Source organism: Garra rufa, chromosome 7, assembly GCF_049309525.1.
Source record: "Garra rufa chromosome 7, GarRuf1.0, whole genome shotgun sequence".
NCBI classification, from domain to species: Eukaryota; Metazoa; Chordata; class Actinopteri; order Cypriniformes; family Cyprinidae; genus Garra; species Garra rufa.
The window spans coordinates 17,097,696-17,118,839 of record NC_133367.1 but is presented as its reverse complement, the minus strand read 5'-3'; the positions used below and the strand labels follow the sequence as shown (position 1 = coordinate 17,118,839).

The 21,144-nt window shown below is 37.3% G+C and overlaps 2 protein-coding genes across 2 annotated transcripts in view; both read left to right on the top strand.

Annotated features, from left to right (window-relative positions):
- Positions 1–5,282: 5,282 nt before the first annotated feature.
- LOC141338011 (uncharacterized) lies at positions 5,283–9,140 on the top strand. The gene is made up of 5 exons (XM_073843584.1): positions 5,283–5,331; positions 6,723–7,046; positions 8,174–8,473; positions 8,575–8,679; positions 9,046–9,140. Exons 1-5 carry the CDS (start codon positions 5,283–5,285, stop codon positions 9,138–9,140), a joined length of 873 nt encoding a protein of 290 aa, XP_073699685.1.
- A 5,568-nt stretch (positions 9,141–14,708) lies between these two features.
- The window catches only part of LOC141338010 (uncharacterized), an 11,842-nt gene continuing 5,406 nt past the window's right edge, over positions 14,709–21,144 (top strand). The window contains exons 1-4 of the mRNA XM_073843583.1: positions 14,709–14,757; positions 15,922–16,239; positions 16,554–16,871; positions 16,974–17,066. Coding sequence (XP_073699684.1) covers positions 14,709–14,757; positions 15,922–16,239; positions 16,554–16,871; positions 16,974–17,066 — 778 coding nt within the window. The remainder of the gene's footprint in view (positions 14,758–15,921; positions 16,240–16,553; positions 16,872–16,973; positions 17,067–21,144) is intronic.

Here is a 21,144-nt window from a genome sequence, read left to right as displayed (position 1 = left end):
GTCAGTTAATTGAGAAAACAAACGATACACTCGTTCGGGAGCGGCTGTTATTGGAAGATGATGATCTCACTTTAGAGAAAGCTGTAATTATCTCCTCTCAAATTGAATCTGCTGCACAGTGCGCTGCTAAATTAAATACTTCACATGAATCCAGTGTAAGCAGTGGGAACATACAGCAATGCACAAATGTTCACAGAGCAGAGGAAGATGTATATTCAAATGCAGACATACAATATGCATGCTCTCAATATCAGCGGCGATGTGGAAATTGTGGGTCAACTAGACATTCATCACGTGCTCCAGACTGCCCTGCACAGGGACAAATATGTCGACGTTGTCAAAAGCCAAACCACTTTGCAAAATGTTGTCGGTCCGCTCCAGTTCAAGCTCATCCACAACGAAACCCACGTGCTAATGCAACAACCCCTGCCATTATTCATTCAATAAACACTAATGCAGCAGGTTTTTCTACATGCACTGTTAACATATCAGATTCGTGTATTCCTCTGCTCCTGGACACTGGGGCTAAAGTCTCACTACTTAATAGGGCCACTTATGAACGTTTCCTGCCACACTTGCCCCTTCAGCTGCCTTCTCTGAATCTGTCTGGATATGGAAGTTCTGCAATTGATGTTATTGGTCTTGTACATGCCCCTGTCCAGTATGGCAACAAGGCGCTACCCAACTTCCCATTTCATGTTACACGCCATGGTAGCAATATTCTTGGATTGGACCTGTTTCAGAGTTTGGACTTTTCTCTGCTGGACAATAAGGGGGCCCAAATTCTGACAGTCAGTTGTCCCTGGCAACAAGAATGGCCAAAATTGTTTGAAGGCCTCGGCTGTGTAGCTGCATTTACTCACCAGCCCCTCTTGGATCCCACAGTTAAACCAGTCATTCAACCACTTCGCAGAATTCCACTGGCACTGCGGGATGAAGTCACAGCAGAACTTACCAAACTGCAAGCAGAGGGCATCATCGAACCGGTCAACGCCTCCCCGTGGGTGTCTAACCTGACAGTGGCTAAGAAAAAATCGGGTGGACTGAGAGTTTGTGTGGACTTAAGGTCAGTCAACAAAGCAGTTATCCCAGATCGCTACCCTCTGCCTTCAATCGAAGAGCTGACTACACACTTTCATGGCTCGAAATTTTTTTCCAAACTTGACCTCCGCCAAGGATATCTCCAGGTTCCCCTCCACTCAGACAGCAGGAATCTTACTGCATTTGTTACGCACAATGGCGTATTTCGTTACACAAGAATGCCTTTTGGGCTCAGCTCGGCTCCTAGTTGTTTCCAAAAAATTATGTCCACCATAATGGCTGGCGTTCCCAGCACTGCCATCTACCTCGATGACATCATTGTCCATGCCCCGAATGCAGTGACTCATGAACAGCGCTTAAGGGCTACTTTTGCAGCACTCAGTCAACACAATTTGACCCTTAACATGGACAAATGCGTATTTGCAGTACCAGAGGTTGACTTTGTTGGCTTTCATGTCTCAGCCAAGGGCCTTTCACCATTGCACTCCAATATTGAGGCTATACATCAAGTGCCAGAGCCTTCGTCCGCAGCACAAGTTGCATCGTTCCTGGGGATGACAACATATTACATGCGTTTTCTGCCTCAGTACTCCACGATTACGTACCCGCTCCGCCAGCTGTTAAAAAAGGATGCTCCATGGACCTGGTCTTCAGCATGTTCTGATGCTGTGCGCACACTTAAGGAATTGTTGACAAGCCCACCTGTATTGGCACACTTCAATCTTGACTGCCCCACGCTGGTCACTTGTGATGCTTCGGCTACTGCTGCTGGGGCTGTTCTTTCACAACTCCAGGATGGAATCGAACGGCCCGTGGCCTTTGCGTCTCGTGCATTCAGCCTGACTGAACAAAAGTACTCAACTGGAGAGAGGGAGGCTCTGGCTTGTGTTTGGGCCTGCGAGCGCTGGCATGCCTATCTTTACGGGCGAAAATTTACACTTCGAACCGACCACCAAGCCCTTAGTGCACTCATGTCTTCCTCTGGGTCTGGACACAAACCACTGCGCATGTACCGTTGGACTGACCGTCTCCAGCAGTATGACTTTACAATACAGTACACCTCAGGAAGAGATAATGTGGTGGCTGATTTGCTGTCCCGTTCTATGTTGTTACCAGTTGCCACTGGTCAGGTGGCTGAGGACAGGGACGTTATCCAATTAGTGCATGCACCCCTGACAGCTTTTGTGTCCTTGGAGGAACTCACAGAGGAGTCTGCTGCTGACCTCACACTATCTGCAGCCCGTGAGTATGTCATGAATGGCTGGCCAGCTCAAGTTGCACCAGATCTCCAGCCATATGCCCGAGTGAAAAACGAATTGTCATGCTGGAATGACACATGTTTGGCCCGTGGACCACGTGCCATTATACCTGCTAAACTCAGAGGACGAGTGCTGACCATGGCACATGAGGGCCATCTCGGAATAGTAAAACTAAAGCAGCGCTGTAGGGATCTTGTATGGTGGCCAGGCTTGGACAAAGACATCGAAATGCTTGTTCGGGACTATGCTCCATGTCTTGTAAGTGGGAAAACAGGCCCTCCAACTCCGCCGCCACTCGGGTCTTTGCCTTGGCCAAATCGACCTTGGGACCACATTCAGCTTGACATATGTGGTGAACTACTACTGCTGTATCTAGTGGTCTACTGAAATAATGAACTCGGCAAACACAAAAACAAAAACAACAACAACAACAACAACAACAACAACAAAAAATCGTACAATGCAAGCAATACACAATGCAATACACATTATTATAATATAATTAAAAAAAGATTAAAATCACTAAATTAAAATCATATTTTAGAATTAGAATATCTTCAGCAGAACTGTGAATGCACATAATACATAAATTCTCTCAACTTGTAAAGATTAGTCTGGGCTGGTGTATGAGAACACAACAAATATATATATAAAGCGCACACACACACACACACACACACACACACACACACATATATAATATATGTAAAATTCTTTTTAAATATATAACATATCAGTTATTAATAAAATATCACAATCGTGTCACTCACTTATTTCATAATCAGAAGATGTCAGCAGAATATCAATTATTGGTTCATTCTACTTACTAATTTTTGCCATAAAATCATGATTATAACATTTAAAACCATATTTTGCTAAAAGTTTACCACTTCATACTAAAGTATCAGTTTTTGCAATTATGCCACATTATGATTATCTTATGATTAGTATTTTATTTATAAATTAGTGTTATAAAGGGGAGGCCTGTTAAAAGCATTTTATTAGCTCTGTTACAGACAGAAACCATTCTATTTTTGGGGTGCAGAACAAACACACACAGTCAGAAAGTGTCATATAATTTAGACGAATTATAAACAAAGTCCACGGTTGGCCTGAAAAATGAATATAAATATTATTTAAAATAGTGATACTAAATAAATAACATTGCCAGGGAAAAGGTTTGACATCTCTAAAGCTTCCCATTAAAAAAAAAAAAAAAAGTGTGTGTTTGTGTGTGTGTGTGTGTGTGTGTGTGTGTGTGTGTGTGTGTGTGTGTGTGTGTGTGTGTGTGTGTGTGTGTGTGTGTGTGTGTGTGTGTGTACCTTGTATTCATCATGTTGTGGGGACCAAATGTCCCCACAAGGATAGGAATACCAGTAAATTTTGACCTTGTGGGGACATTTCTCAGGTCCCCATGAGGAAACTGCCTTATAAATCATGCACAATGAGTTTTTTTGAGGAAGTAAAAGTATTCACAATCTCCTGTGAGGGCTAGGTTTAGGTGTAGGGTAGGTGTAGGGCCATAGAAAGTACGGTTTGTACAGTATAAAAACCATTACGCCTATGGAATGTCCCCATAAAACATGTAAACCAGTGTGTGTGTGTGTGTGTGTGTGTGTGTGTTTTAATCTCTATTGTGGGGACCAATTATTTACACAAGGAGTAAAACATGATTTCTTTACATTTTTGGGACTTGCACTTATGGCCCAGAGTCGGGCTGAATGTGTCTAAATGTGCCGTTTTCTCAACCAGAATCGGGCCAGATCCAAAGCCTAGCCAAATCCGGCAACTATTACTGGGCCACAGCCGGCTCACTTTTGGCGAGCCGCTGCAAGAACACAGCTGAGTGAGCCAGCACTCAGCCGCAATTGACCCAATTCCGCTGGCTACCTGAGGCATTCTTTTGACAGTAGTTAGTGTTTGCTCCAAATAAGGTTTGACAGAAATTTGGGGTTTCCTGGTCGTTTTTTTATGTACGTTAAGCCACGTGAAGCATTTTTCACATTAGCGTAGAACGTCCTGTGACAAAACACAAAATAACAAACCAGGGCTGCTCAACCCTGCTCCTGGAGATCTAACTACCTGCAGATTTTTGTTCCAGCCTTGCTCCAATACAGCTTTCTGCAATTATCAAGTGCTATTTAAGAGATTAATTAGCTGGTTCAGGTGTGATTCTTCGGGGTTGGAGCTGAACTTTGCTGGATAGTAGATCTCCAGGAACAGGGTTGGGCATCCCTGACATAAAAAATAGAAACTGCTGCTAGAAGCAGAGATTCCAGAGCAAGCCGGCAGCAACAAAACATAAAGTAACATAAACAATATTTTACCGCTTGGTAGGAGAAGCAGAGATTCCAGAGCTGGTGGGCAGAAACAGCGGGCCATCCAAGCAGCTGAAAGAATTCTACAGCACAAGGGAAAGAAGGTTCAGAATGTAGCATGAGAGTGACACGAAACACAGGTAAGGACAAAATAATCTACTCACAGTGAGGAAAGGGAAAGTGGTGACATATGAAGGGGTGGGAAAATAAGCGACAGGTGGTAGAGAGTCACCACACCATCAGTGCTGATTGTCCAGATCACAAGCCGCCAAACCTGACAGGACAACACAGACACCAAGAGGAGCAAGGAAGGCAAGGCACCCTGAACCATGACATCAATGACACGTGAAGTTACAGCTCTAGTTTAGGCCTCTTACAATGATTTGACCATTTTTGACTGCTTATGCTTTATTTCTTATTACACTGTAAATCTGTTTTGTGAAGACATCAACTGTGCGGTTCAATAAAAGCGGGAATGGAACAAGACCCTTCACCTACAGACTAAACACCCATGTACAAGAAAAAAACACTCAACATTTCTCATGAATACCGACCACAGCAGGTTTCAGTTTTACTCTGAAGATGTGCTGAGAAGATGTCACAATTGTGAGATGGGAGACATTATTAACATTTTTGCGGATTTTTCACTGAACATCTGAAGAAAATGTTACACGTGTTTGTTTTGTTCTGTTTGTGCTGGTGGCGTCTGATTGGTAAGTTATACAATTATAGTTATACAATCTTGCAACTGTTTTTATTCAGTACTTTAAAATAAATTGTTTCGCATAACAGATGTTGAGTTTAATCAAAAAAAATAAAAACTGGGTCAAATGTTTCCACACGTCTGATTCTTCTACTTAATATACATGATGTTAGCTAGATTATCAAAAGTTGCAAACGTTCGCTGATGTTCAAGGCAACGCATAACATTGCCCTGTGCTGTAAACTTTTCAACAGCATGACTGTCAAAGTGTGAGATGGCAGACATTATTGACTTTATTTCAGATATTTCACAGAATTGAATTTGTGTAAATTAATTGGTGGATTGGTTGTTTTGTTGAAACATCTTATTTTTTAGTACAACCCTTCAGAAGCTAGTGTTTGTCAAATGTTTACATGTTTCTAGACATAATATGTGAGCCTGGACCACAAAACAAGTCTTAAGTATCACAGATATATTTGTAGCAATGGCCAAAAGTACATGGTATGGGTCAAAATGATAGACTTCTTTTATGGCAAAAATCACTAGGATATTAAGTATGTTTAATGAAGATGCTTTGTTAATTGTCTAATGCAAATATATCACAACTTGGTTAGCAATATGCATTTTTAAGAACATTTAGAGAACTTCAATTTTTTATGCAATCTCAGATTCCAGATTTTTCAAATATCTGTATCTCAGCCAAATATTGTCATATCCTACTAAAAGATGCCTCAATGTAAATCTTATTTATTCACTTTTTCACCACGATGTATGCATCTCAGTTTTAAAAATTGGCCCTCATGCCTGGGTTTGGTGTTCAGTGTCACATATGAGCAATTTACTCCAACCATACTGTGGAAAATTTTACACCCCCAACTCTAAATGCAATATGTGGTAGGGGTGGGTGGATTGACTGATCTGCATACAAAATATCAGTCCTAGGGTGTTTTTTGTCCCTCATTTTTTTTTTTTTTTTTTTTTTATAAACTTAATCAGAATTGATCAAAAGTGACACAAAAGACTTTTACATTGTTACAAAAAAAAAATAAAATAAAAAAAAATTTCAAATAATTCTGGAAAAATAATGTATCCCGGTTTCCACAAAAATATAAAGCAGCAAAATAGTTTTCAAATGACAGTAATGAGAAAACATTTTTTGAGCAACAAATCCCTATATAAGAATGATTTCTGAAGGATCAAGTGACACTTAAAACTGCACTGCTGAAAATTCAGCTTTGATCACACAAAAAATACAGCTATATTAATACATTTTATGTTCATGCATCACCTTTAATTGCTTTTGTGTTTCTGTAGCTGTTCTGAATATTTTTCAACTCACAAATGACAGCTTGTTTCAGGCTTTGTAACTCTTAAGAAGCCTAAAATCTGTTTGTTCACCAGGTGTGTTTGGTGAGCCAGTGGCAGTAACGGTGGGAGATTCTGTTACTGTTACTCTACACACTGACGCTATTCAAATATGTGAAGACGATGACATACTGTGGAAATTTGGAGTTGAAAAGTCTCAAATAGCTAAAATCAGGAAAAGGAAGAAAATCTACTCCACATATGATGGTCCTAATGGGATATTCAGAAACAGACTGAAGCTGGACAATCAAACTGGATCTCTGACTATCACAAACATCACGACCGAACATGCAGGAGTCTATCAACTAGAAATAGCGGGAGCAAAAAAATCATCAAAAACATTCAGTGTTTCTGTTGATGGTGAGTAGAGATCATTTGTCATGCCTTTTACATATCTTGTTTTATTGAAACAATATTCAGTGCATAATGGCATTTTATATCAGGAACGATCTTGAAGATGTAGACAGTCTACATTACAAGTGAATTGCAGAGACCATGATCAATTCATTTAAATTCAATTCAAGTTTATTTGTACAGCGCGGTCCAAGATACAAATCGTAGTACAGCTGCTGTACAGAAAATTTAGGTTACTACAAAATATTTAATAGCTTACTAATGGTGACTACTGTGTGTCAAGTCGATGAACATATGGTATAGATGTAAGTTAAAGTAATGGTGTAATCAAACAGACAATGAACACTCTTCATAGTAGTGATTATGTGTTAAAATCCAACTTGCTGTATGTTGTTTCTGGGCTGGCATCATTAGAGGTCCTTTGATTGGTTGCATCAGCTCTTTTCGGGTATTCTGAAACCAGACTGATCACTCACATTTTTGTAAAATTGGTAAACCTGCAGCAATGGTTGCCTACTAAATGACCGTGACCAAATAATAACATGCGTCTCTATTATACGGCATGCTGCTGTTTACATCTGAGTATCGCCACAAGGGATACAATGGATGTAGCTAACTGGTTATTAAATCAAATCATAGTTTTAGTTTCGATTTGAATTGAATGTTCGTTGTAGTATGCCATTCTGTTCAGCACTTATTTGCCACTTCTTTTGCCACTCCTTAAAATGAATGCAAAAAACACCTCCAAATCCTATAATGTGACAGTCATAAACTGCTTTCCCCTTAACCGTGATGCTAAAAAGCCCCTTCAGCGATTTCAATCACCACTCATTAAAATTAAAGGTCCTTCACAATGCCATTGTAGAACCTTTTTTGTCTAAATGGTTTAAGAAAGAATCTTTACCATCTTAAGAACCTTCCTGGTTCTTTGTGGTGAAAAGTAGGTTCTTCATACTATAAAAAAGTAAGAAAGCAAGTGTTCTTTAAATAGCCTTTGACTTAATAGTTCTTTGTGGAACCAAAAATAGTTCTTCGATGGCATCGCAGTAAAGAACCATTTAAAGCACCTTTATTTTTAAGAGTGCAGAGGGATTTATTATTATTATTATTTTTTTTTTTATCTTTTCTTGTAGCTCATCTGCCTGTTCCTGTTATCAGCAGTAACCCTCCAAACTGTTCGTCGTCGTCATCATCATCACAGCAGAATTGTTCATTGCTGTGTTCAGTGGTGAATGTGAGTCATGTGACTCTCTCCTGGTACAATGGAAACAGTTTATTGTCCAGCATCAGTGTGTCTGATCTCAGCATCAGTCTCTCTCTACCTCTGGAGGTGGAATATCAGGATAACAACACCTACAGCTGTGTGCTCAACAATCCCATTCGCAACCAGACTCAACATTTGGACATCAGCAAACTCTGTCAACCATGTGCAAGTATGGCTGTGGTATTAATGCTTATCCATTAAGCTGATCTCTGTCTTTTGTTGTAGATCAGACTGATTTAATCAATACATCTCTCTTTCACTCTCCTTCAGTTCCTCTTCCAGACTTTTCATCTCTGATAGTACTGATCTCTGCTGCTGCTGCTGGATCTCTGTTCGTTGTAGCTGCAGTTGGGATCTTTTCCATCTGCAGAAAAGGTAAAAAAATAAATAAAAATAAATAAATAATAATAATAATAATAGCTCTGGATATCAAACAATTAATGCATATGTTGAAATACTTAGCTTTTGCAAGTCACAAATTTCAAGATAGGATTGAAAACTTTGTTTTAACATGTATTATGTCATTGTTAATGCAGTCCGAACACAGGGGGAAGACAGAACTCATTCAGAAACGTCACGAAAAAAGGTGAAACTTTTCAATTTCAACTTTAAAGGTGAAATCAATTAAAGCCTGCATGCTCACTCTGAGTTACTTGGAAGCAAAGTTCTATCATAATTTTTCAATGTTTTTTTTAAACTGTTGCTTTTGATTGACTGTTTTTTTTTTTTTTTTCTTTGCAGAAATCAATGGAGGGGCATGTTTATGGAAATTTCCCCTCAAAAAAGATGATCAAATACCGAATCTGGAATTAATGTTACAGCTCTGCGAACCCTGACTCATAGCAGTGCTACGGTGTACATTTTATGACACCCTCAGACCTCAGTCATAATGAAAAGTTGCATTGCCTCAGACTAAATGGCTTCGTACCATTAAATATCATACGAAACGGACTCAGATTAAAAGGCGTCAGACAAGAAAAAAAAAAAAACATTAGGCGAAACTGACTCAGGTGGAATGTGCAGGCGGTTCAGAACAAGCAAAGTGGTGTGAAACGTCATTTATTCTGAACAATTCTGGGAAAATGTTGGTTCATTTAATAATAATCAGCTAGATGTATCCATTACTTACAAAGGCATTATTTTAGGACATTGTGACCCTGACTCTAAAAGCAATGCTTGTTTTGTTATAATAATTTTTTGAGACATGACGGTGGGGACGTGAAAGCACTGTTGTGTTGTGGGTACTGTGGGGTGGCAGGGTTCTTCATCCACAACCCCCACAGTAAACGAGGAACCACTCAAACAAAGTGCAAAATCAATATATTGTTCAAGAGTCCAGTGCGGTGTGTGGCATGGCATCAAATGAGAAAGAGCATTAGATAGTCCAAAATGAAAAATGTCCTTTAGTGCTACATCATTAAATTCTACTAGATGACACAGTTCGCAAAAGTCCACAACATATTCTTCAATGGGCCGTTTACCTTGGTTTAGGCTGAGGAGGCATGATACCGGGTCCATTATGATCTGTGTCCAAAAGCCGCTGGATCTTTGGGAGGCGAAGTATTTCTGTAACACTGGACTCAGGGAAGCGTTGAAGATCCAATTGGTCCAATTGATCCAATTGGCAAACTTTATTTAACAGATCGTGGTCAATACAGGCAGGGTCAAAACACCAGCAAACAATAACATCCAGGGAAAGACAAAAGCGTAATCTAGTAATACAGGCGTGGGTCAGAATCCAGGTGAGCAGTCCAAAGTAGCAAAATAACAAAACAGTGAAACAAGATAAAACTATGGCTAAGAAACAAAACTTTGGCAATGAAAACAAAACTATGACCGTGAAACAAAACCGTGAAAATGACAAGGCAAGGCAAGGCAAGGCAAGGCAAGGCAAGGCAAGGCAAGGCAAGGCAAGGCAAGGCAAGGCAAGGCAAGGCAAGGCAAGGCAAGGCAAGGCAAGGCAACAAGAGAAACGCTTAGCAGAGTCCGCAACAGCAAATCAATACTTTGCAAGGCCTGTTTAGTTTAGGCCCTTCTTATATGGCAGACAGACAGGAAGTTACCACAGAGGCAGCAGAGGGAGCAGCAACAGTTAGTGTGAGTAAGGGCTCCCTCTGCTGGCCTGGTGTTACACAAGGCTTAAGCTTAGTTCTAGACTAAAATGTCAAATCTGAGTTGTTTCACAGTTTGGTCTTAAAATATATCAGTGCTTTTGTTTTGTCTTAATATGCACATCAATAATGTTTTTTTTGTTGTTGTTGTTTTTTTGTTTTTTGCAAGCATGTTTAAAAAAAATTACTTAAATGTCCTAGCCTAATTGTTTAGCCTAAGCCCTGTCTGTTAAACCGGGCTGTAATGTTTTATTTTCTAACTTAACTCGCAAAAAAACGTTTTAAATATTGTAATAATCCCTCCCCTCACTGTTCTCTGTCAGTCAGTCTACTCCTGTTTAAATCAATTTAAACTAATATTGATAGCATAGTGGTGTAAATATAGCTTTGCTGGATATTTCGGCAAATTCAGCCCAATCACACCATCACTCTCTGGTGTCGAAATCAGAAAATCACATCCCTCTAATAATATCTCTATACCTTCACCCGACAGAGTGCGCTGTAAATAGATACTGTATGAAGCTTCGACACCTTCGTGAAGTATTTTCAGTGGTGCAGAGCGTGCCATCAGATGGTTGTGCCCACACGGAAAGAACCTATATAAACATATGTTTTAATATAGGTTTTGATATAGGTTTTTAATATATGTGACATACATAAAATTGGCCGTTTTCCTATATGCACGTGCATATTTGTACATATAATATAGGAAAACGGCCAATTTTATATATGCGTACATATACATATATATGTACATATATGTTTACCTATATATTAGTAAAATTATTAAGGAAAGGGGGTGAAGTGAGGCCAAGTATGGTGACCCATACTAACCATTGCTGCGGCGCCCGGGTATTGAGGGTGGAGAGAGTGCTGTACATTCACTCCCCCCACCTACAATCCTTGCCGGACCTGAGACTCAAACCTGCAACCTTTGGGTTACAAGTCCGACTCTCTAACCATTAGGTCACGGCTGCCCCCGCATGAAAACCCATAGCAGCTAGACAACATAAATAAAAGCACAGTGAAATGCTCAGATAAATGTGGGATGATGATGATGATGATGATGATGATGATGATGATGCTGATTACTTGAATGCATGTTCTTTGGATTTTTTTTTTTTTTTGCTACGTTTAGACTGTAATGACCTTTCAGCCATATTCATCTAGAAACTGCTTTAAGACAATACATAAAACATTGCATTTTGCATTGCATTTGGTGGATGTAACAGTGAATGTGTGGATGTGTATGAGCTGTAATGTGAATCTGGAAGTGACTTGAAATAGGAAAAAAGACTTGATTGACAAAAAAAAAAAAAAAAAAAAAACGTCAAACCATTTTGTTATACATTTCCTTCTTTTCCACTATTTTCATACAAGAAAGAATTGACCTTGTAAATGTTTCAGGAAAACGTGTAGACATCATAGCTTTCCATCTCCTCTCACTTATTTGCCATAGTTGAATTCCATAACATGCCAATTACATGTGATACCAATTTCACGTGTTCGCACATAAGTTTTTTGCATTTTACTTTTTTTAGTTAGTTCTTAGTTATTGCCTTGATAATAGAAAATATGAGCTAGGCATCATGTATGACAGTTGCCAAAGTGAGATATGAGCTTAAATGACCAGATCCTGCCATGAGCTATATAGGAGACAAATCTTGTATGTACATATAGGGCTTATATGCGGATATAAAGAAGCAATACAGGAGATATGGCCTGTATATGCACATATATGCACCTCAATTTTGCCTATATGTGGCATATATACGCATACATGCAGCATTTATATTATCATATATGTGCTTATATATAGGTTCTTTCCATGTGGGTGGCTATTATGTATTTTTTTTTTATGTCTACCACTACCCCAACCCTAATCTTTGCCCTTACTAAATTAAATTATACACATTAAACTTTTTTTTCCTTATAATCAAAACAATTATCTTATTGGTCTGATTAACCAAACTCTTGGTAAAACAAATAAAACAAGTCATACAATGTAATAAAATAACACATGTAAGACACTTCATATTTAATGGTATTAAATGATTTGTTTATTGCATTTAATATATTACCACTATTAAATCATTTGCAAGTGTTTTTATGCTTGGGTTGCCATTGCAATTTCCACTGTTCTTACCAGCAGGGAGCAGCAGCGTGTAGGGAAATAACTGTTTCAAACTTTTGAGAAATACATATTACACACCTTTCAAATATCATTTTCGCACACTAAATCTTGGGATCAACTGTTTGTGCTTAATGTATAACATTATTGTGGTGATAGCAAATCAAACCAGCAGAGAAAACAACACAAATTCCTGCCATAAGACCTAAAGACAGACTTGAAGCTGTATCGATAGATACATACAATATTCTAATTCATTTAGATTGACAGATAATCGATTTTACCGATACCTTTAACTCAAATGTACACCTCTCTGCTCTCATCACTTTAATTCACTACATTTAGTGACGCCATCTGGTAAATGTCTTCAGCTAAAACAGCATTACAGCACTAAGCAACAGGTGACTGAAAAGGCCACGTGACATAAAATGCAATTGGTGTGTTTGACTTGAACCATGGCTACAGGAGGCAGTCAACGAGATGAGCTGGTTGCAGTCAGAGGTGGAGTTGAAATTTGCAATTTGGACAAAAATACAGTTTTGTTAACTGTTTTTGGATATCAGACAAAAAACTAGGGTTGCCACCCGTCCCTTAAAATACGGAATCGTCCCGTATTTTTTTTTTTTTTTTTTTTTTAATGCAGCGTCTCATGCAAATAATCACTGCGGTAAAGCCAGCCGCGGTTCAGAAAAACACAGTCAAGCCAGCCGCGATTGATTTTAAGTGTACGCGCATATAACAGTGATTACGGTAATTTCAGAAACAGCACAGAGAGAACGCGCTTGCAGAGCGCTTTTCATTTAGACGCCCAGGACTGAGAGATAATACTACAAAATGCTCGTGAATTTTTACTTACTTATTTATTTGCATTTCTGCTTTAATATCCGTTTTATTTATTGGTGTACTTGACGGTTCTTTTCTGATAAATGGGACATTATTAGACTTTAGAGTCTAATAAGTAGAAAAAAACAAAAACAATGATCAGTTCTTATTCAGGACGTTCCATATTATATGCAAAACAAATATGAAACCTTTTTACTGCAGCATTTTTGAGATGACCCATGACCCACGTCCCTTATTTTTGGGTATTAAAAGTGGTAACCCTAGACAAAACTCTACTGACCCAAGACTCCACCATGGTTTTTTCATCATTCGGCTCCAAGGTGCACTTTCGGGCCTTTGGCTTGGGCCCTAAACCTCATTGAATCCAATGGCTTCTCCATTCCTCTGGTTCCACTCTGGTCATTTGTTCTTCTGACCCCGGCTTCCACCTTCACTTCAGTCTGAAGATTCACAAACTCTACTACTAACATCAGCTTCTCAGACTTCACCTGTTTTTGTGCATTTTATTGAGTTCAGGCCTATTATGTTTAAGTTATTCAAGGATGTTAGTTTGCATTCTCTCTTACTGTGTTTCTTCGTGTTAGCTACTCATTATGTTCACCAATGTGTTGTTTAGCTCCTTCCTGTGTGTGAAAGAAAGAAAGCATTCTAAATGTTGACGAGTTGAATATGATAGTCTTAAAAAGCTGCTCATAGTAGCACGACTTGAAGAATCCCTTTACTTACAAACTAAAACACATGCAATGCATGCCCACACTCACCTACAAGATGTTTGTCCACCCAACAGATCAAACCACATGTCTGTAGAAAACCGACCACAGCAGCTTTCAGTTTGACTCAAGCTGAACTTCAGTAGCACTGATACTGTGGGGTGGAATACTTTTTTTTAATTAATTTATTTTTTTAACATTCACAAAAAATTAAAATCACTAGAGTTAGGTTTTACCAAATTTCCAGAAAAGTCAGGACATTTTGTAAAATGCAAATAAAGTAATTTGTTAATTCTCATTCACCTACATTTAACTGACAAAAGGAGAAACAACAGAAGTGAAATGCTTTCATTGACCAAATCAATTGTGTTTTGTACATTAAAACACATTTTGATACAGTTTAGATACTAAATAAGAAAAATAAAGGATATTTCACATTAAAAACAGTTAGAGTTCTAATAACAGCCAGATGAAAGATGAAATCATGCTAATGTAGGGTGTGAACGAGGAGGGTCAAACTCTGTCGTAGGAGGATTCACACACATGTACAGTTCTGCTGTTGGTTTAGCAGGTGGTATTATTTAATCAGACACAGGACGACTGAAGAAAATGTTTCACATGTTTGTTTTGTTCTGTTTGTGCTGTTGGAGTCGAACTGGTAAGTTATACAACATTTTTATGGATTATTTTTATTTATTTATTTGTTTCCATTTCATATTAATAAAGCTGTTGCTACTGTTCAAATGAAGATTTTTTTTTCTTTTTTCTTTTTTATCTTAAGCTCTCTGTACCAGATGAATCATGACTATTGTGAAATCTACTGACGCCCATCTCTTTTCAGAATTTTAAGTCGAAATTTCCAGATCTAGAAATATCATGACAATAAAATGTCATGGAAACTAATCCATAAATAAATCATACAGTGAATGTGAACGTCTGTGAATGAAGGCAGATAAAAGCCAAACACTTTTTTTTAATGTATATGGAAACCCATTAGTCAACACGCATTAACACAATTACACTTTTAGTAATAATTTGTAATAATTTGCATTCATTTGTTTAATAAATGTTAAACATTGATTTTCCTCTACAACAACTTTAAAAAAAATAAAGATGTTTTGTGAGTTTTATCTTGAATTAAGTTTTGATGATACATTTACATTGACTTAAATCTTTGAAATAACCAGACTTACATTTAAACCATCGTCTACATGTGTATTTAAGATAGATTGACTTGACTTGACCATGTTACTTAAGGAAGTCGCATACGTCCAAAAGTTTGTTTTTGGAAACCTGTTTGCTTTGAGTTTATGTGAGGCTAACTCATTTAGGTTTTTAGTGTATTAATTAGCTTGGAATATTTCATATACAAATCCAATGCAATACTTGTGCTGTATTATGTGCTTGCTTAAAATTGACATTTGTGGAACTAACAATAAATACACTACTAATAATAATTACAGCATAAGAGAAATGGCATTGTGCTATTACATCTCACTTATTCATAAATCCACGCTGCCATTTATAAAGGCAGTTGATATTTTACACATTTATTTTTCTTTATCTTTCTCAAATGAATGTCCACATGGCAGTCATATACAGCATTAAAATAATATATTTATTGTAATCCTTTCTGGTGCAACTCACCCTAAATGTGTGGCTCTCACACATCTATCTGTCCGTATATCTCACCTTTCATTTTATTTTGTGTCTCTGCTGCTTTTCTGGATGTTCTCAACTTCACATGTAAACAACACAGCTCATTTCATGCTTTGTAAAGCGTTAGAAGCCTTAATCTGTGTAAAATCTCTTTGTTCATCAGGTGTGTTTGGGGAGTCAGTGTCAGTAACAGAGGGAGATTCTGTTACTCTACACGCTGACGCTATTCAAATACATGAAGACGACGATATACTATGGAAATTTGGAGCTGAAAAGTCTCAAATAGCTAAAATGAAGAAAAAGAAGCAAATCTTCAACACATCAGATGTTCCTGATGGGAGATTCAGAGACAGACTGAAGATAGACAATCAAACTGGATCTCTGACCATCACAAACATCACAAAGGAGCATGCTGGAGTTTATCAACTAGAAATAGCTGGAGCGAAAAAATCATTAAAAACATTCAACGTTTCTGTTGGTGGTGAGTAAAGAGCAGGGATAGGAGTGACGAAGTCCTGCAGAGTTTAGCTCCAACCGTGAATAATAATAAATATATAATCTTCAAGACAATGGTTAGCTTGTTCAGCCAAAGTTGCCTATCCCTGGTATAAATACATAATTTATCCAAACATGCAAATATTCTATATACATTAATTAATTTTATAGTTTGAGATGACAGACACATTCAGTGACTATCGACACACTAAACATCCACTCAACACAAAATCTTTTACACCGATTCACGGTAATTCACAACCTCCAAAGTAGACTGACTGTTGTGTTCATATTTTTCAGCTCGTCTACCTGTTCCTGTAATCAGCCGTCACTCTTCAAACTGTTCTTCATCTTCATCATCATCACAGCAGAATTGTTCATTGTTGTGTTCAGTGGTGAATGTGAGTCATGTGACTCTCTCCTGGTACAAAGGAAACCGTGTATTGTCCAGCATCAGTGTGTCTGATCTCAGCATCAGTCTCTCTCTACCTCTGGAGGTGGAATATCAGGATAAAAACACCTACAGCTGTGTGCTCAACAATAGCATCAGAAACCAGACTCAACATCTAGACATCAGCAAACTCTGTCACATATATTCAGGTACGGCACATGATAAATGTTTACTTACTGACTTCATCTCTGTCTTCTGTTGTATATCAGACTGATTAAGTTACATACGTTATTGACTGTCTTACTTTCCTTCGGTTTCTCCAGTCTCAGTCTCTCTGAAAGTACCGATCACTGCTGCTGTTGCTGGATCTCTGCTCGTGATCTTCTGGATCTGCAGGAAATGCATAAAAACTGATCAAGAAGGCAAGTGTTACACACTTCTTTTAAATAATACTTTGAAAATATGTTAAAAAAAAAGTTATGGCCCCATATAATTTAGTGATGGCAGCACTTTATCATCTTGTAGTTAAAATCCTGGATATGAATCCAAACTAATATGTGAAATTAGTGAGTTCACATATTCCTGTAGATCACACTTATTTCATAACGAACATCGCTCTTTATTCGTCCCATTGGCACAAAAACAGATTCTGAAAATACAGAAAATACTAAATACTTCAATGATTTCAATGGAAATCTCCATTCTAACATAATCTCACAGGTGTAAAGATTCAGCTGGCGCTCAAATTAAAAACTTCATGAATGATGACTTTTATTGTGCTAGCTGAGTTTAAATGCTGATTGAATATAAAATAATGTAAATTACTTTTGTTAAACATCCTACTGGGGTTGGTTTATTTGTAAAGATTGTCTCCCTACATTCAAATTTATTAAAACTTTACATTTGTTAATGCCATTTTGAAAAACTTTAAAAGCCCTAATAATTATACAAATGTTGTGAAGAAACACATCTAGTTGTCTAGTATTGATATCAGTTGTTTTAATGCATATTATTGTTGAAACAGTTGAGACTTGTACCGCAGAGGTCATTTACACTGAGACGACATTCTGCAAAAGAGACACACAGGAATCGGTAAGACATTTTATTGTTCATTTGTTGAACGTATTTGTATAATTTTAGCAGAGAGTCTGATGTAGTGTAGTGTGCTTGTGTTGTGGATAACTGAAATTATGTTAGGTGAAATTGATGTAGGTAAATAATAATAATGAGAGAAGAGTCAACATTGACTTTAAAATCATAATTATGATATAAAACGTCAAAATGATGACATACTAATTCCAAAAGACAAAGTCATAATTATAAGATTAAAAAGTCAAAATTATCATTTTAAAAGACGACATACTAATTTTGATTGTCACAATTTTGGCATTTTATATCATAATTATGATTTGCTAATGCAAAACTTAAATCTCACAAATCAGCACTGTAGGAAGTTTATAAAAGCCTTATGTTACTTTTAAAAATGATGTAACAACAGTACATAATTTATTCTTATTACTAAATCTTGTGTTATGCATTTTTACAGGAAGTTAAAGAGGACAGTCATGTGGATTATGCACCAATAATGACACAGAGATGATAAAATGTTAATGTTTTTCTTAGTACAAGAACTAGATTACATTTAATCCTACCTCCAGTAACATCCTCAGATTCTGAGTCAGTGGTTGAGTTTAGAGATCACCATGCATCTGGTCTCCTAAAACTTGAAAAGACCTTACCTTGAAATACAAGGACCTTTAATGAATGATATAACTCGTATAGCCAATTGGAGTGTTTTGTTTTGTATTCTTAAAGTCAAAAGTGCAAATGTATAGATGCAAACTACACTCATCAAAAGGAATGGAGAGCCCACTGTGGTATCGATTATTTACATCTTTACAGAAATGCGGTTAGATCTGCTGGCAAACAACAAGCTTGTGCATGAGAATGTGCCTACTGCTCACCGTTTGTGTTTGATGTATGTTTGTGAGTGTTCGAGGTGTGAAAACAGTCTGTCAATCACATGGTTGATTTTTTTTTTTTCATTCTTGTTCACATGAAACCGTCGACTTCTGCTCTGAATAGAAACCGCTTTACAACACAATACTGAACTTATCAATGCTTTACTCCTCAAAAAATATGAAAACACCATATACTTTGTGGGCATATTGATCATGATCGTAAATTGTGCAATGACACTGCAGTTAAGCAGTGCTAGTTTCAGTAGTCATTTCCAGCTCAAGTCTTCTTTATAAACAGAACTATTCTTCATACCATTTATTTATTTATTTTCTTGTAAAGGTCATTTCCTGTTTTTTTTCTTTGTTTTTGTTTGATTTTTTCTGAGTTATTACAAGAATTCATACAAAATATTTAATGTATTTAGTTTTCAGTTTTGCAATATGATGCAATATGACACTTGTGGGTGTATGCATATCTTTATATATTCTATATAGAGTCAGTGCTGTAATATTTATGACATCATGCAGATGGTTGTTGAGAGTTTAACATAGCAGCACCTGACAAAATGCTGCTAACAGACTTCATTTCTATTCACCAGCTCTGTTATCCCAACACATTTTACAATCAAATCCTTTAAAATTCAATAAAAAAGCTTCAGCCATATTAAGAGACTAACATAAAAAATAATAATAATAAATATTGTGTAGAAATAGGCATTTCCAACACATAATGTAATAGAAGCGTGTATAATCAGAGCATATACAGCCATCTAAAGTTTAAAATAAGACTTCACATGTGAAGCATTAACGTGCTGCGTTAATGTGAGACTCACATCGCGCGATAAAAAAAATATCGCCGTTAATCTATTCTCAAAGTTGGGTTGGGAGCTGGGTCTAAACTACGCAAGATATGATGACTCTCTCTTTGATATTTTAGCGCGGATGACGTATACCTAGTCGAATTGCACTGTAGGAGGCGAGAACGAGTCTTCAACTTCTGTGAAATTACCACATCAAATGAGACGTGCAGACATGGATGCAGTTATGAAGCCGCTTCAGGGCAGGTGCATGCGTTGCTAGACCCTTTTTACTGGGGCACGTGCCCCAGTGAAAATCTGCTGTGCCCCAGTAAAATCTCAAGTTTGAGTTATAATTTAATCCCGCAATAAAGACATTAAACTATATGCAACAACTGAATTGAAGCTTCTAAAAGCAACGCAGTTTATTGGAAGATTATGCACGCAGATAGGCTATAATCCATACCCACGCGCCTGTGTATTATACGGGAACGCGCACGTCGTACAGCATTTTGCGCAGAAGTAATTGGTTACACAAGTTTGTATAGTTAATTGTGTTGTAAATGCAATTGTCAAGCAGTTTGTGATGCATTTTGGAAACAGGAGATGAGCGCCTGGTCTAATGCGCCACCTGGCTTGAGAAACCCGTTCTCAAAGACTTTCTTTTAGTAATTATTTGGGTAGCACACATATTCTGAATGCCTTCAAATTAGCCATTTTAATCTAGATTAATCTAGATTAATTTCAAGATTTAATCTAGATGAATCTAGATTAAAAAAAATTATCTATGCCCACCACTAATAAATATATATCTATATATATATATATATATATATATACACATACATACATACAGGGACCTTTTATGATTAAATTGTATGTATGTATGTATGTATGTATGTAAATAAATATATATATATATATATATATATATATATATATATATATATATATATATATATATATTAGTGGTGGGCCGTTATCGGCGTTAACGTGCTGCGTTAACGTGAGACTTTTATCGGGCGATAAAAAAAATATCGCCGTTAATCTATTCTCAAATTTGGGTTGGGAGCTGGGTCTAAACTACGCAAGCTATGATGACTTTCACCTTGATAGTTTAACGCGGATGTATACCAAAGACTATAGAATATGGTCGCACGTTTATGTCTCCTCCGCCAAAACACAGACGGGATCACGTCGTCCTCCATTCATAAAAACCGAATCTACTATAGCACGAAATGCCACGTAAATTCGTCGTTTTTTGGATTCATAAATCAAATATGGTCTGTCACTTTCCGGTATGTTCCGTTTGCCTATGTATGAAATTCATACTATGAATGGTGGAGACGCGCTTTTACTACACGCATACTGAAACACACGTGACGCTCCCGGTAATTTTTGGCATTTGCATCTCACATGAACAGATAAACTCAATCTCCAAAACTGCTGTGAGTGTCACTTATACCGTTTCATTTGAGAAAACTCGCATCATGTCATACTGTATACACAGAAACTTCACGGCAACCTGTCAAAATAAAAGTACGGTGTAACATGTTTAGTCATTATTTGGGTAGCACACATATTCTGAATGCCTTCATCAGAATTCAAATTAGCCATTTTAATCTAGATTAATCTAGATTAATTCCAATATTTAATCTAGATTAATCTAGATTAAAAAAATTAATCTATGTCCACCCCTAATATATATATATATATATATATATATATATATATATATATAT